Source organism: Carettochelys insculpta, chromosome 17 (genome assembly GCF_033958435.1).
Source record: "Carettochelys insculpta isolate YL-2023 chromosome 17, ASM3395843v1, whole genome shotgun sequence".
In the NCBI taxonomy this organism is placed as follows: Eukaryota; Metazoa; Chordata; order Testudines; family Carettochelyidae; genus Carettochelys; species Carettochelys insculpta.
Window position 1 is genome coordinate 22,289,285 of NC_134153.1, and position 14,244 is coordinate 22,303,528.

Sequence of the window (14,244 nt, forward strand, 5' to 3'; positions counted from 1 at the left end):
CTATGCGGCAAAGCCCCAGTGATCCATGGTGGATACTATGGTGCTGCTAAAGAGGTCTCTGCAGGAAGGACAGCCAGACACAATGGAGCGGTGGGGAAGTGGGAGTAGATTAGATGGAGCGCTTGGTTTCACTGAACACTGTCGTTTTTGAAGGAACTCTAATTTGGGAACTAATCTCCAATCCAATGCATGAGCCATGAGTGATGATTAGATCACAGCCCAAAGACTAAGCCTTGCACCTGTGGCAGAAAACCAGTACAATTTATGCTAATGTTTTCCCTGCCTTGGCCTCCCCATTGTCCTGCTGTCCAAAGAACCTAGCAGAACAGGGGGTTGAAATGTCTGCTTGACCGCAGCACAAAGCTAAAACTTGGAGATGACACTCAAACGCAGCCTACAAGCTGAGTATTCAGGGCAGAGTAAAATGGGGGCTCAGAACCCCTGATTCTGTGCAGGCTCCGTCCGCAGCTCTAGAAACACACATGCATCCCTCTGCACTGGAAACTGTAGTGCTGCCTAAGCAGCAGCATACGCATAGCCCACCGCAAGCCATGCTTTCACTGAAGAGCAGTGGGCTTCTTTTCCATCTGTGACCTTTGTGCAGTGCTAGAAGGATCCCTGCCCAGATCCTTAGGCCTTTCCCAAACTATGGAGTGTATGGACTCCGAATCCGGATTTGAAAGTTGTATCTTGAGTCCTCATAGTCGTGTAGCGTCTGCTCCTGCTGCCTTTGTAACACCATGTTTCTCTCTGCAGCCACTCCAGAAACTCCACAGCCTTCCCCCCCTGCAGGCTCAGGATCTGAGCAATACAAGCTTCTCCCTGGAGCCATCGCTACTGTCGCAAAACAGCCAACTTCAATCCCCCAACCCACCATCACAAAACAAGAAGTCATCTAGCATCTCCCAGGAGAAGGAAGCCAGCCTGTTTTAGAGACTGTGCTGGGGAAAAACAGACTGACTTTCCCAGCGAAGACAGAAGCTACCTGCAGATTCACAGGCACAAATACATCAGCTTGTTTTTTGGCTTTGTGCAGCTAGAGAGAGCCTGTGCCATGGTCCAGCTGAGAGTTACATATCTGGGAGTTAAACCATAATGAATTCTTTAGTCCTAGAATGCAGGGCCAGGACAGAAAGCCATGCCTGCTGGTGACTCTTGAGATTTGCATTGACTGTCTGCCTGTGAGGTCAAACCTGACCATTTCTTTACTGCCTTGGAGTGGACACTGCTGGAAGGACTTATCTGGTTCAGATGTTGCATTTGAATGAAGGGTGGAGATGCCATCTGCTGTTTTTAAAGCTGCTCAGAATAGTCCTAAATTTCAGCCAGCATTAATGGAGATCAAAATTCTCTGGAAAGCGTCATTCCAGGGACCAGGAGGGTGGCATATAACAACCCCATTTGATTTAGGAACAGGCTGGGCCCATGGTGAGTAAGTTGGGCTGGGAAATCATTGGTGCTTCATGATTGCCTGCCATTTCAGACTTCCCATATGTTGAAGTGTTGCTGGGGTTTCTTATCCCAACACCATTATTCCCTCCCCCTGGCAGACACTGAAGTGGGCAAAGGCAGCAAATTCTTCTGTTATGCTACTGTGACATATTTGCTAATTGGAATGGAATGCTGTTGGAGTTCTGGGATTCAGCTCATGATCTTGAGAAGGATGAAGACATGCGGGGAGGGATGATATTTGCTCAGCGCCTGGAAGTACTGCACAGACCTTGCTACGCTGATAGCTCAGGCCCCATACATGTGCATGCCTGCTCGTGGTACTCACAGCTTAACTGTAAGCAAAAGCTTATCTGCAGTCTGCTCTTGGCAGATGATAGTCGGCGGAGACATGAAGGGAGTGGGAAGGAAAAAGAAGTGCAGAGATGAGAGATGGACTCAGAACACAAAAGTTGGACTCAGCAGCTTGGTTCAGGCCCAGCTTGGTTCAGGCCCAAATTATAGCCCATCTGGTGTCATGTAGACTCTCCTAAGCCATGTATAAGAGGTCGGTCACAGATTTATTGTGTTTTTATACTGTGACAAAGGTTACTCATGAATACGGACCATCACAGCGTGAGGCCAATTAGAAAACCGTGGACCCTTAAGCTCTGCAGTGAGGTTCTCAGGGAGTTAGGGAGAGACGTTTTATTATGTAAATAGCCCACTTAGCTCCTGGCCTGGGCCCTTTCCATTGAAGCTCCCTGGTTTTACTTTGCCTGTGTTCTGCTTTTGCTCCCTGAAGCATATTGGTGCTATTCTCTGCAGCTCCCACGGGCACAGGGAAAGAAGGCCATGAAGCTAGTGATTCCTCTCTTCCTAAGAACTGAACTCTCCTCCTGGGGAAATACTAGCTTTTCCTGACCACACACTGTATGTCTGCGAGGCCTTGGCATGGTGGAAACATCAAGAAGCGGTCAAATCACAACTGCTCTCCTGGCTCTTTGGACGAAGCCCAGTCTGGTGTCAATGAGAGCTCCTCTGATTTACACCAGCTGTGAATGTGGCCCCTGGATTCCAAATGCAAAAAAACAGCACCTTGCCCCCGCCTGTGGGTATCAAAGTATTGTATCATCTGTCAGACCCGAAGACATTTTGCAGAATAATTTATTGCAATGATGAATCTAATCATTTTCCACACATTATTTTGTAAATCACATTGATTATGATCAGCAAATTAAATGTGAACATCTTCATAATGAGACCATCTTTTTCCAACTGCAGCAAGCTTTTCTTATGTAGCGAGAGCATATGAGGCACACGTCTCTGTGCGCATTTCGTTCGCACCAGACAGCTCCTGTGTGGTATATTAATTTTTGCCAGTTACTGCCTTCCAATGGAAACAGAAGTATATTTCTTCACTAGAGTTTGTATTATTAAAAAAAGAAATAAATGCAAAAATATTTTCTACTTTTCTTGGACAGATGGATTTTTTTTTTCTGCTGGGAAGATAAACTCCAAATCCCCAAGCCCTGATTGGTGTGAGCATTGGCCTTGTAAATCTAGGGTGAGCTCAATCCTTGAGGATGCCATTTAGAGGTCTGGGGCAATCAGATTAAAAAAAATATCTATCAGGGATGGTGCGTGGTCAGGGCAGAGGACTGGACTTGATGACCTCTTGAGGTCCCTTCCCGCTCTATTAGATATGTGTAACTGTATCATAAGGCAGTGTGCATACCTTTGTGTTCTATGAACCGTATGGGCCCTCCCTTTGCAATATTGCCAGCTCATTTAATCCCAATATTTGGCATTTTTCTTAAATTCCCTGATGCTGGAAGCATAGGACTGCTTGAGAATTTCCATTAAAAAAAAAGAAAACAAACTTTCTAGACATTGTGGTTGCAGAGAGAAGTTTGACCACAGCTATCCATTGCACCATGGATTCTGAAACCAGAGAGCAAAGAAACAGAAGAAAAGTCTATTTCTCTTAGATTCCTGGATTTTTTTTTTTTAAGGAACTCATGATTGGGGCGAGAGGTTGGATTTTTAGATATTTCCAGGTGGCAGCTCTGCTTATTCCATCCTCCCATTCCAGCAGGTGTAAATGAAGGCAGAATCAGGCCTACAATGCCCAAAAGCAAGACAAATTGAAAGTTTATTTGTCACCGGCTGTGAAGGTGAAGAATAACACTGATGATTAAAGCAAGCTTTAATTACCCTGCCTGACCGATCAGAGTTTAATCTAAGCCAGTGTGCGCACAGCATGACATAACATCTCAACATTTCTGGTAGCTAAAGTAGCATATCTCCTGCTTCGAGTGGATAGAGGTTTGGGGCAGGGCACGCTAAGAAGCTGACCCTGGGAGATGAGGGGAGTTGTACAGTGAGCAGGCTGGATGCAGCTCATTGGTTTGGATGTTGCAACGTGGGCCAGATGCATGGGGTGGCAGCAATGCTCAGAGTTGGCCTGGCCCCCATCGGGATCTGGACCAAATCTGAGTGAGTGCCGCTGCAGCCACATGCCTCAAGTGGTCACAGCATCAGAGGGTCTCACCCAAACTTAAGCAGTGCTGCAATCCCATGATCCTAGGGCCAAATCACAACACCTAGCATGGGGGTGGGTTGTGCCCAAATAGCCACAAAGACCAGGAGCCACTCAAGCAGACCAGGAACAAAGTGGGACAGTCCTGAGAAACCCAGGAATGTGGGGACTTCTGGTAAGATAATAGGAGCTGAGAGAAGAAGCCCAGATCTCTGTAAGGACTGATGCTTTGCCAGAAGAAAGAGAGGTATTGATGAGGGGCTATTCAGGCTTTCAGTTGTAGGCTCCCACAGGTAGTCCCTGCAAGCCATTCCCCACAAACGACAGCTCAGTGGCCTATGTGAAACAAGTTGGAGAGTTCTCAGTCTATTTCCTGCTGGGGGCAGGCACTCCCTCGCCTCTGGAACTTATTTTGTTGTAAGGCCACCTAGAAAACTGATTCTCTTTTAGGTGGAAAGTTGTTACCTGAAATGAGCCCAGGACTGAAGTTCACGTTAGCTTCCCCAGACACTGATTTTTTCATGTCCAAGGTTTCTACTTGGGCCCATCAGAAGTCCATGTTCAGATCAACACATCTTCAAAGCCTGGGAGCCCAGTTCTAGTTGGAAACTAAGACAATCCTAGAACCTGGACTCCACTCTTGAGTTACAGAACATATTCAGCAAAGCTGGTAGCAGGGCATGTTCTCGTCTCCCATCACAAATTACAGCACCTGTACATGCAAATAGGGTAAGCTGCTTGGTGCTCGTGATATGCCACTAAGCCCATGACTTGCTCAGTCTGGCCCAGCAAATGGGTAATGGTGCCATTGTTTTACTGAGGTATGTGTTCAGTAGTGCCGCAGACAACATCAAGTTTGCAATGCTCCTGGCCTGCTGCCCACAAATTGCTCCACTTAGGTTTCCACACCGCTAGTTAACCTTAAATCAGGGTAGTCCCTACAATTGCTAACTTCAGCTTGTGTTGCAAAATAAAACGCAAACTCTCCCTGAAGCAACTCAGGCCTCAAGTCACCAGCGCTCTCACAGCACTTCTGTTTCTCTCACCCCAAACAAAACACAACTAGAGAAGCTTTGGGGTGTCCTGGGCCCGACAGGACAAAATTTTACCCTTGCTAACATTCTTGCCACTCAAATGGCTCCCATGACATTTCCTATGACATCGGTTCATTGTGTTCTAAGATCATTTTCCTACACTACCTCTGCCCACATGTGTTCTTTGTTCCCTTTTACTGTCTCAGATTTGAAAAAGCATTTTCCAGCCAGCAGGAGCAGTCACTCGGGCAGTGCTGGTTCACCCAGCCAGTCCAGGTGAGAAAGTGGCATTTCGAGGTGTGCTGTAAAACGCGATTTCTTTCCTTTCTGTTGTCAGCTGGCTCTGAAATAGCTGATGGTTCTCAGAACTGTTCCAAGTGCTTTCCTATCTCAGTGGGACATGGGGAGGGGAACTGAGTTTTATAGCCCACAGATCATGCCTGACAAAAGCAACTATTGCTGCTGTTATATCCTCAAGTACAACGCAGCATAGATAGCCATAAAAGCAGAGCTTGCGGGGACAACATGGCAGCGCTGAGGCAGGCATTTCCATGGGCCAGCCAGTACAGTCCCTTTCAGGCTGAGGGCACGAATTGCAGCTTGCTTTTGAGCTCCTCTGCTCTGCTCCATGGAGAGGCTTTCCCAGCAGAGAGATGGCACTGGTGGCCAGAGGGCTAGTGCATGGGCATTCCAAATCTGTCTCCCCATTCCTAGTTGCGCTGTCTGCAAAGGCATGACCCTACCATGAGTAAACACAGCGAGAGAGATGCAAATCAGCAATAAAACACCTGTGCTCTGCCAGCCTCAAGAGGTACAGAATAAACAGACAAGCCCAGCGCTGCCAGGCTCCACATTCACTTTCTCAAACTCAGCAAGGCTAGCTCCTCAGCTGGGGTAAAGCACCACGAGCCCAAAGTCAGGGGAGCTATGGCAGTTTACACCCGCCGAGGTTCTGGCTCCAAAAGAGGCATCCTCTATGCATTGCAGTGAAGGCAAGTGGGGAGCTGACACGTGGGGAAATATACCGCATGTGCACCAGATAGCATGAGGAGGCTCTCCTGCGCGTGTGCAGCACAGGAAACCATGGCTATAGAAGAATCTTCAAGTACCGGCACGAGGACACACTGACACCCAGAGTGGAGAACCCACAGGGACACTACTCAGAGAACTGCAGATTATCAGTTTTATAATGACATGTTAAATGATGTACTTTGCCTAAGCAGTTTTGAATTATGCATACCCATATTTGTAAGTCAATTTTCGTAATGCATGGGGATGGGATCGAGGCCTCAGGGCTGCTCTGATTTATGCCGTGTTTCCCTGGTCCCCTTAGGAGTACTGGAAAGCAGAGAATAGATGCAGTGGAAGACACTACAGGTTGAATCTCTCTAATCCGGAACGCTCTCGTCCAGTAAACTCCCTAATCCGGCATGATTTTAGTTAGCTAGACACTTATCATGGGTGTGGCCAAGTTTCCCAAAGTCCCGTAACATTTATTTACAGCCACCAGTCCTCAGGGTTCTGTGCTGTTACTTAGCTGCAATTTACCCCTAAATGTCTTCTAAGGGCCCAGTAAGCAGTAGAAGTGTTAGTAATGTGCTAGAAAATATTGACCTCCAGTCATCCGGCAAATTCTCTCAGCCAGCACTGGTTAGTTCCCGTGGGTGCCGGACAAGAGAGGTTCAGTCTGTACAGCCATGCCCTGATCCATCCCCCATGCCAGAGGCTCTGAGCAAAGCCAGGTTTCTACCAGGAGGAAGGCCTTCTGCTTAGCAGGTATGATCAGGATGTTTTGCCACCTACTTTAAGGCCTCTTTACGTTGCCAGAGTGGTATAAAGGTACCGAGGAATACGTGAGAATCAGACCCATGTTGCCCACTGGGTTCTCCTACCTAAACTATATTCCCGGCTCTGCCTTTGCAGGCCGACAGACAAAGCCAAGAATGTCAGGATGTCCAACTCCCTACTCAAATGCTGAGTCAATCCAGAGTGCTTTGTATCATTTGTAGGCCCCCAAGGCTCAGTCTGCATACCCTGGGAACTTCTGCCAGGCCCTCATGTGCTAAACACTGCACATAGATTATCTTTATTACCGGACTGTTATGTTTGCTCAGTTTAGTGATTAAATATCAGTTTAAAGCTTTCTCCCCTAGCTCTGCTGTTTGAAGTTGTGCTCTATTTTCAGCTTCATACAAATCACCCATCTCAGTAGGACTGTAAAAGGTTTATTGCTAATGGTGGCAAACTTAAAGAAGCCAAGATAACTTTCCCAGGCTGAGTATCAGATTGCTTAGATAAGCCAATGAGTGAAGATCATTCCATGAAACCCATTAAATATAAACCAGCCCCAACAGCCATTCAGTTACAACACAACGGCAACAACTATTCTAGAGCTGGGGAGGAGCCAGTGGTGGCAGAACTGAGTAAAGCAAGAGCTGTAAGGTGCAGACGTGGCCAGGGCCGTGAGATGGGTCAGATGCTCAAGAGGGCACAGTGTATGGCCTCCAGTCATGAAAAGCCACACCAAGCACTCTCTCTTGGACACCCGGAAGCAGGGAACAGAATGGGTGAACAGTTGGATTTAATTGCTTGGGAGGTAGGACAGCAGGTCGTACTCATCCATCGGCACAGAGAGACAATCCTGAGCAGGCACACGTATGTTCCAGAGAAGGAGTGACGCAAAGTAGCCATAGTCCTTAATATCCTGGCAAGTTGCAAAATGTGGTTCTCTGATGAAACTTGGGCAGCCCTGTCTCACGTGACTCTGGGTGAGCTTGGGTTGCGGGCTGTGTGGCATATGCCACTGTCTGTCTGGGCACGGGGCACTGGCAGCATGTACTCTGCAGGGAGATGGTGGCCCCAGAAAGCAGCTACTCCCACTGTTCAGAGACTTGCAGGGGGCAGCACAGTTGGAAAAATGGGTGTCCATCCCTTTGACACTTCATCAGATGGGGCTCCCTGGGAGGTCTCAGCAGGGGATGGCGGGGTGAGATCTGCCCTTTCTTCCCACAGACCCACAGGGAGAGTGGGACTGAGAACAATTCCTTCTCCTCCACACCAATACAGTTTGCAACTCTCAACTGGAGTGACTCTAATCCTCTGAATATAGCCTCCTGCGTACCTTGCAGGTTTAGGAAGAAGGTGACAAGGCTCAGGAAAACAGCTGTCCTTGGGAGATATCTGCTGCTTACTATTTAAATTCAAGCTGAAAATATGGACAACGGAAGGCTATGTCTACATAGCAGAGCTATTTCGGGATACCAGAGGTATCCCAAAATAGCTACACCATGTCTTTGACACATGCCCGTCATTTTGAAATAGTTTTTGAAATAATAGGCACGCTATCTCGGATCCCTGTAGTCCTTGTTGCAGGAGGAGTGAGGGATGCTTCAAAATAGTGCATTATTTCAAACAACACTCAAAAGAAGCTACACAATTCGCATAGCACAACTTGCATAGTTTATTTCAAGTTCAGGCTGTCATGTAGACATAGCCAAGAAGTTTTAGCACGCTGGGGCTTCCAAGCACAACAGGGCTTGGTCCAGCTTGAGAGTTCTCTTGGTGCTACTGCAACACAAAGGATAAATAACAATAGTGAACCAGGAAGTGCCAAAGGGCAGGGCAATTCATATTTTGAAATTTCTCAAACATTTTTAAATGTCACAAAACTTTTGGGGGCTCAGTTTAAGGTCAAGGTGGAATCCAGAACCTATCCACGCTGGCCACCTGTCACGGTATTATCCTGTCTCATGGCATTTCATGTTTCTGGCTGAGGAGTTCAGCTTTCGTTTCAAAGAGGAAATGCAAAGTCCAGGCCTTGCTGTTGTACATGAATTATTTAAAAGGTGCCCCCAGTGCTCCCTGAGGGCCCAGAAAGCAAAGAGATGGTGGGTTCGTCTGCTTCTTCATTTTTAATTTAAAGATTTTTAAGCCAATTTCATGATTATGGTAGCCTGGCCACGTGGCGTGTGACTGCTTGGGACTAGCAAGATTTCTTTTCAGACCCGGATTTGCAATTGTAATGCCTTGCTGTCCCTAATCTGTGATAGCAGACAGTGAGCTGGCCTCAAGGGCAGATGCTTTTTCATAGGCACAAAAGAATAATTAAAAAAAATTAAGTACTGCTGGCATGAATCTGAGGAACAGTACTCAGATCTGGTTGAGACTTAGCCAGGGGCTTGGGAATCAGGTGAAATACAAAACCAGGGCTAGAATTTTGGCTCTTATTCTACAGCCCCCCAAATCTCATGAGCTGCCCGTGTCAGCTGTCTGCCCTCTTAAGTGGTGTGTAACGTGTATTAAAAGAGGCTCATTCATGGACCCAACCCATAACAGACAGTGCAGACAATCTCGAGAGCACCTCAAGCCCACACAGGAAGGTTTCTTAGAATGAGAGCTGTGAACGTAGTTTTTATTTTCACAAGTAACAGCATGCAAAGGAATCCCATGTGTTCCTTCTGCAGTAATAATGTGGATTTAGCATAAAGTCATCTTCCAGAAGCAAATCTCAGCAGAGTAGACTTCCAGCAAACAGAGCCTGGCCCCAAGTGTTCAGGTTCATGTCGAAGACGTTGCAGAGGTTTCCGATCTTTTCTCACAAAGCGACACAGCTTTCAACTGCTCATTGGAACCAGCATATGGGTTTCGATCGAGAAAATCACCTCTGTTCAGGAAAGCATGTAAGCCTGGAAACCAGGCTCTCCTATTTGGGGTCCATAAGGATAGAGTGGAAAAGTATCCAGAGAATTTATCATGACATTTACTGTAAATCACACAAATGGACCCAAAGACTTTAATGGTTCCCCACTTTGTACGCCCAACCTCAGCAGTGCTGCACCTGTCTGATTTCAAGACCAGACCTTAACTTTTCACTTCATTCTGCAGTCTGAGATGAAGATCAGGAGCATCAGGGTATCTTTCACCATGTCAGTTCTCTGCCATTTGCAGAGGCTTCTGCCATTGGTGCACCTTAGTCCCACCCATTCTCTGCCAGTGGCACACGCTGTTCAGTCTCCAGAAGGCTGTAATATTGCAGTTTAATCCAAGAGACTGGACTCAACAATAGGGTAAGTGAGTGGTATTGGTGGCCAGTGATGAGCAGGAGATCAGAGTAGATCTTGTGGTTCCTTCTGACCTTGAGCTCTAGGACTCTAACTCCAAGTTATATGACTTTAAAGTTGCTTTTCAAAAGAATCATCAATAAAAACAATCCAGGTGAAAGCTTCTGGCTTGACAGCACTGGAGACTGAAAGCCAGTGCAGCTACAGCACAGGTAGTAGCAGTGCTAGCTTTCTGCATGCTTTCCACATGCTCTGCCTTCAAGCTGGTAGGTAGGGCCAGATCATCCATTTCCATAGATCACCATCAGGCCTCTGTAGTGTCCAGTATGGAGTGACTCATTGTAGATTCCTAAACCATCACCATTCGCTGTTGGGAAGACACTGAATCCTGAACTCAGCTTTTGGCCAAGGAGAGGAGGAGGAGGTCACATGTGTCTTTTTAATACCACTGTCAGTAATGGTCTCACCACCGTGGGTTTCTTGGTGGTGGTTTGCAATGGTTTGGCTGCTACCAACAGAGCACAGAATGTAGTCCTAGAGCTGTACGAAAAGGGAAGAACTGTGGGCTTACAGCTTGGGTGTGTTTACAAAAGCTTCTTTGAAAAGCTGACTTTGTTCCTACCATGTGCTTCCTAACAAGGGGCAAGGGACAGTTTTCTTTCAATTTCAGGGATGGTCCTAATAATTAGATTGATTATACAAGTGTACAAACAAAACCAAAACCCCACAGCAAGAGGCAGCTCAAGTTTAGTTAGGGGGTTTGCTGTCAGATCAGATCTTGGATGTTTGCAAGGTTTGACTAACCTTGGGGTCAGTGAATGAGTCTGAACTGCAGAGTGCTGTTGTGCTTTGGAAGGATTTGGCGTGCTGTCTGGTTTCCAGGACAGTGTTATAGCTGTGCAAGGACACCTTGAATCACCCCAGACTGAGCTGTGCCTCTGACTCAGAAGGTTGGCCAATCAATATGGGGACAGAAAAACACCATCATGTGCATTTCTACCCAGAAACATCAGGACAACGGGCACAGAGGATCCCTGCCCACAACAGACTAGGTTCCCATACTCTCCTAACTGAGCCCAATGTGTGTTCACACAAGTGGCTAAGGGGCTGCAGTGAAACCCCTCCAGAACTCACAAACACCCTCACTGCCACACCACCTCCCAGACCCAATTCTTGGGAAACAATCATAATCCAATTCCAAAGAGATTTAGGGGGCGTGCGTAGCTCAGTGCGTGAGTGCTGCACGGGCTGAGTGCAGAAAGTGCGCAAGGATTAGAATGGGGGATACTGTGTAGGTACAAGTTACAGCAAAATGAATCCACATAACAAAAAAAGCCAAACTTGACTCCAGACTTAACATTGCTCCCGGTTTTGCCTATGAGGAATTTTGGGTGTATTTAGCTGAGTATGTCATTAACTCCCACTTTAAAACTTTGGGCCCCCCAGTACAGATGCAAGCAGAGCAGCGTGCCCGAGAGAAGGAGGGGTAAGGTGAGCACAACATCAACTGGCTTTTAGGAGCATGTCCCCCCTGTAAGAAACAGCAGTGAGCTGCACCGTTCTTCTGCTGTGAAGTCAGCTTAACATGCCCTGCTTGGCCCCCCTGCTTCACCCTGGAACTGCCACACCCACAGACTGAAGCGCTCTATTGTTTAACTCAAGAACGAACACCACATGGGCAGCACTACTAAGCTGCCTATATACATACCTAAAACACTGGCCTGGAGGAGCTGAGATAGGAGCTCAGTATCCATGACCCATCCTTGTCCCCTAGGCTGAGTTAGCATCAAGATTGTTAATCGTGGTGGGGAGAACTTTCAGTTCCTGCATTAAAGTAAGACCTTAATGGCCTATAGATTAGAGTTTCCATGCCTTCTAAGCCACCTAGAAGCCAGACATTCTTCTTATTTCCACAAGTCAGCTGGCTGGTGGCTATTTTTGCTCTTGGATAAACAAGAGACGTTAGTTTTACAACCAATGGGACATTCTGAAATCTATGCTGGCTGCTCACCCCAGTTGCACTCACTAATGAAGGAAATGCCTGACAGGTCAGGTTCCCCCCTGCGGTGAGTGCCTGAGTTGGAAACGTGTCTGTGGAAGTTTTCCAGTTCCCATTAAAGCTAAGTTTTCTGCTGATAATATGATTGATGTAAGGGGCCATTGCAGGTGTGCTGGAGGAGAACTCTTTTCATTGATACAAGTTGGTTTAGGCCCTATCAGCCATAGATCCATACATCAGGGAGATCCTGAGAGCTTTAAATAATAGGAAAAGCCTGCAAGGAGCCAATGTAGCATCTGGGGGAGAGAAAAAGGTGATGGAAATCCACAGCGAGCTGTTTGAATAACAGATTTTTTAGTTCACTGGCAGCTTTAAAAAACTGATTTTACCCCCAAAAATATTCTGGAGTCTGGGATGAACAGAAACATTGACAAAAATTGTTTTGGGTACCTAAAGATGTATTTTTGTTATGATTTTGACCATTTGAGAGAGGGGTTGATTTTTTTAAAAAACAAATTAAAGCACATTTCAAAAATGTCATTCTGAACCCAAAAAATCAAAAGACTTTGATTTGAAAATGTCAGAATGAAACATTTCAACTTTTTGGATCATTTGTTGTATGAACATTTTGGCAACTCGACCTCAATTTGCCAAACACCACTGAAGCTACAGCCTTCTCTGAAGTAGTTTCAGCTGAAAACCTTGCCCCATTCCAGCAGCTCTGACAGCTACTGTAGGCCTGGGGGCCAGGTGAGAGAGGCCAAGAGCAGAAGGTGTGGGGTTTATGGCAGTTAGTCCTGGACCCTCCCCATACTCCCTCAGACCTACACACGGAGCAGCAGCACTCTGCAGCGTTTCCAAGGGGCCCGGAGCTCCGGCTACCACCACTGCTACTTTGGCACCAGCACCAGCTGGAGCTCTGGGCCCCTTTGAAATGCAGGGGAACAACTTCCCCCGGGGCTCCCCTTCACCCCATCAGTGGGTCTGCCCCATTCTACACATCACACAAACCCTTTACAAAAGTCCAGAGCACCAAGCCACTGGGCAAACTGAGAGATTTGCAGTTTGGGGAAACGGGCTCACTGGCTAGTGAACTGTGGGATTAGCTGCTCTGACTATTCAGGCTTTAAAAACCAGGAGTCCTGTGGCACGTCAGTGCAGAGATTTATCAGGCCATAAGTTTTCATGGGTATAATTCACTTCATCAGATGCTACAGGACTGCTCCTTGTTTTTACAGATACAGACTAACACAGCTATTCCTCTGAGACCGCGGTGTCCGACCAGCTAGTCACCAGCCACACATGGCTATTTGGCCAATTGCGTGTGACTTGCTGGCTTGAACAATAAACACATTTTCCAAATAGTCGCTACAGCTTCAGAACTGGTTGAACACCCCAGCTCTGAAACTTTTACTCAGGCTTAGACACTTTGCCAGTAACCTGGCTTGAAAACTGCCCCCACCCACCATGCATGCACCATTCTGCAGGCATGTGCTTTGCAGAGCAGTGGATGGCTGCCAAGTCTTCAGGATGGTCCTGGAGGCTCCAGGAATTAAAGATTAATCTTTCATTAAACATTGTGTCATGTAATGAAACCTCCAGGAATACCTCCAGCCCTAAGTGGTGACCCTTGTGTGTCATTTCATGGAATAGTAAAAACAGGGAATTTTGAACTGATAAAATCTTGAACTCAAATACAATTAAATTGAACTGGAGGAACCCCTTCTCTTCATGGATCGAACCAGAGGAACCCCTTCTCTCCCTGCAAGGCTTCTAAGGCTCCCTGCTACGGTGATGGTCAAACAGTCTTTGACTCCCTCTGCTGGCTGAAGGAAGGAATACAGCAAACCCAGAAGAAATTATTTATTTGAATATGCATCAGATATACTGATTGGCAGTAAAAGAGACCATCCCCGGTATTTTGGGTAAGTATTCTGAGCTTTTGTGCTTTATCCCCTGTATTTCAATGCAACTGAAGGACGTCTCCTCCCACACATGCTCCTATGTGTAGCTTTCAAACTTTGGCATGGCTGGAGACATTTTTTTTATTTGTGTTACTATAGAACTTTGGAGCCCTAATCCTGGACCAATAACTGCTTATGGAAGGTGCTGGACAAATGCATAACCAAGGACAATCCCTGCCCCCAAAAAAGATTGCAGTCTAGGTAACGAGGGGCCTTC

At 46.8% G+C, this 14,244-nt stretch overlaps 1 protein-coding gene across 2 annotated transcripts in view; it reads left to right on the plus strand.

Moving 5' to 3' along the window:
- The window catches only part of HNF4A (hepatocyte nuclear factor 4 alpha), a 68,004-nt gene extending 65,122 nt beyond the window's left edge, over positions 1-2,882 (plus strand). For both annotated transcript variants that reach the window (XM_075011913.1, XM_075011912.1), the window contains exon 10: positions 757-2,882. In XM_075011913.1, the coding sequence (XP_074868014.1) occupies positions 757-899 (143 nt within the window). In that variant the 3' untranslated portion in view covers positions 900-2,882. The remainder of the gene's footprint in view (positions 1-756) is intronic.
- The last annotated feature ends 11,362 nt before the right edge of the window (positions 2,883-14,244 follow it).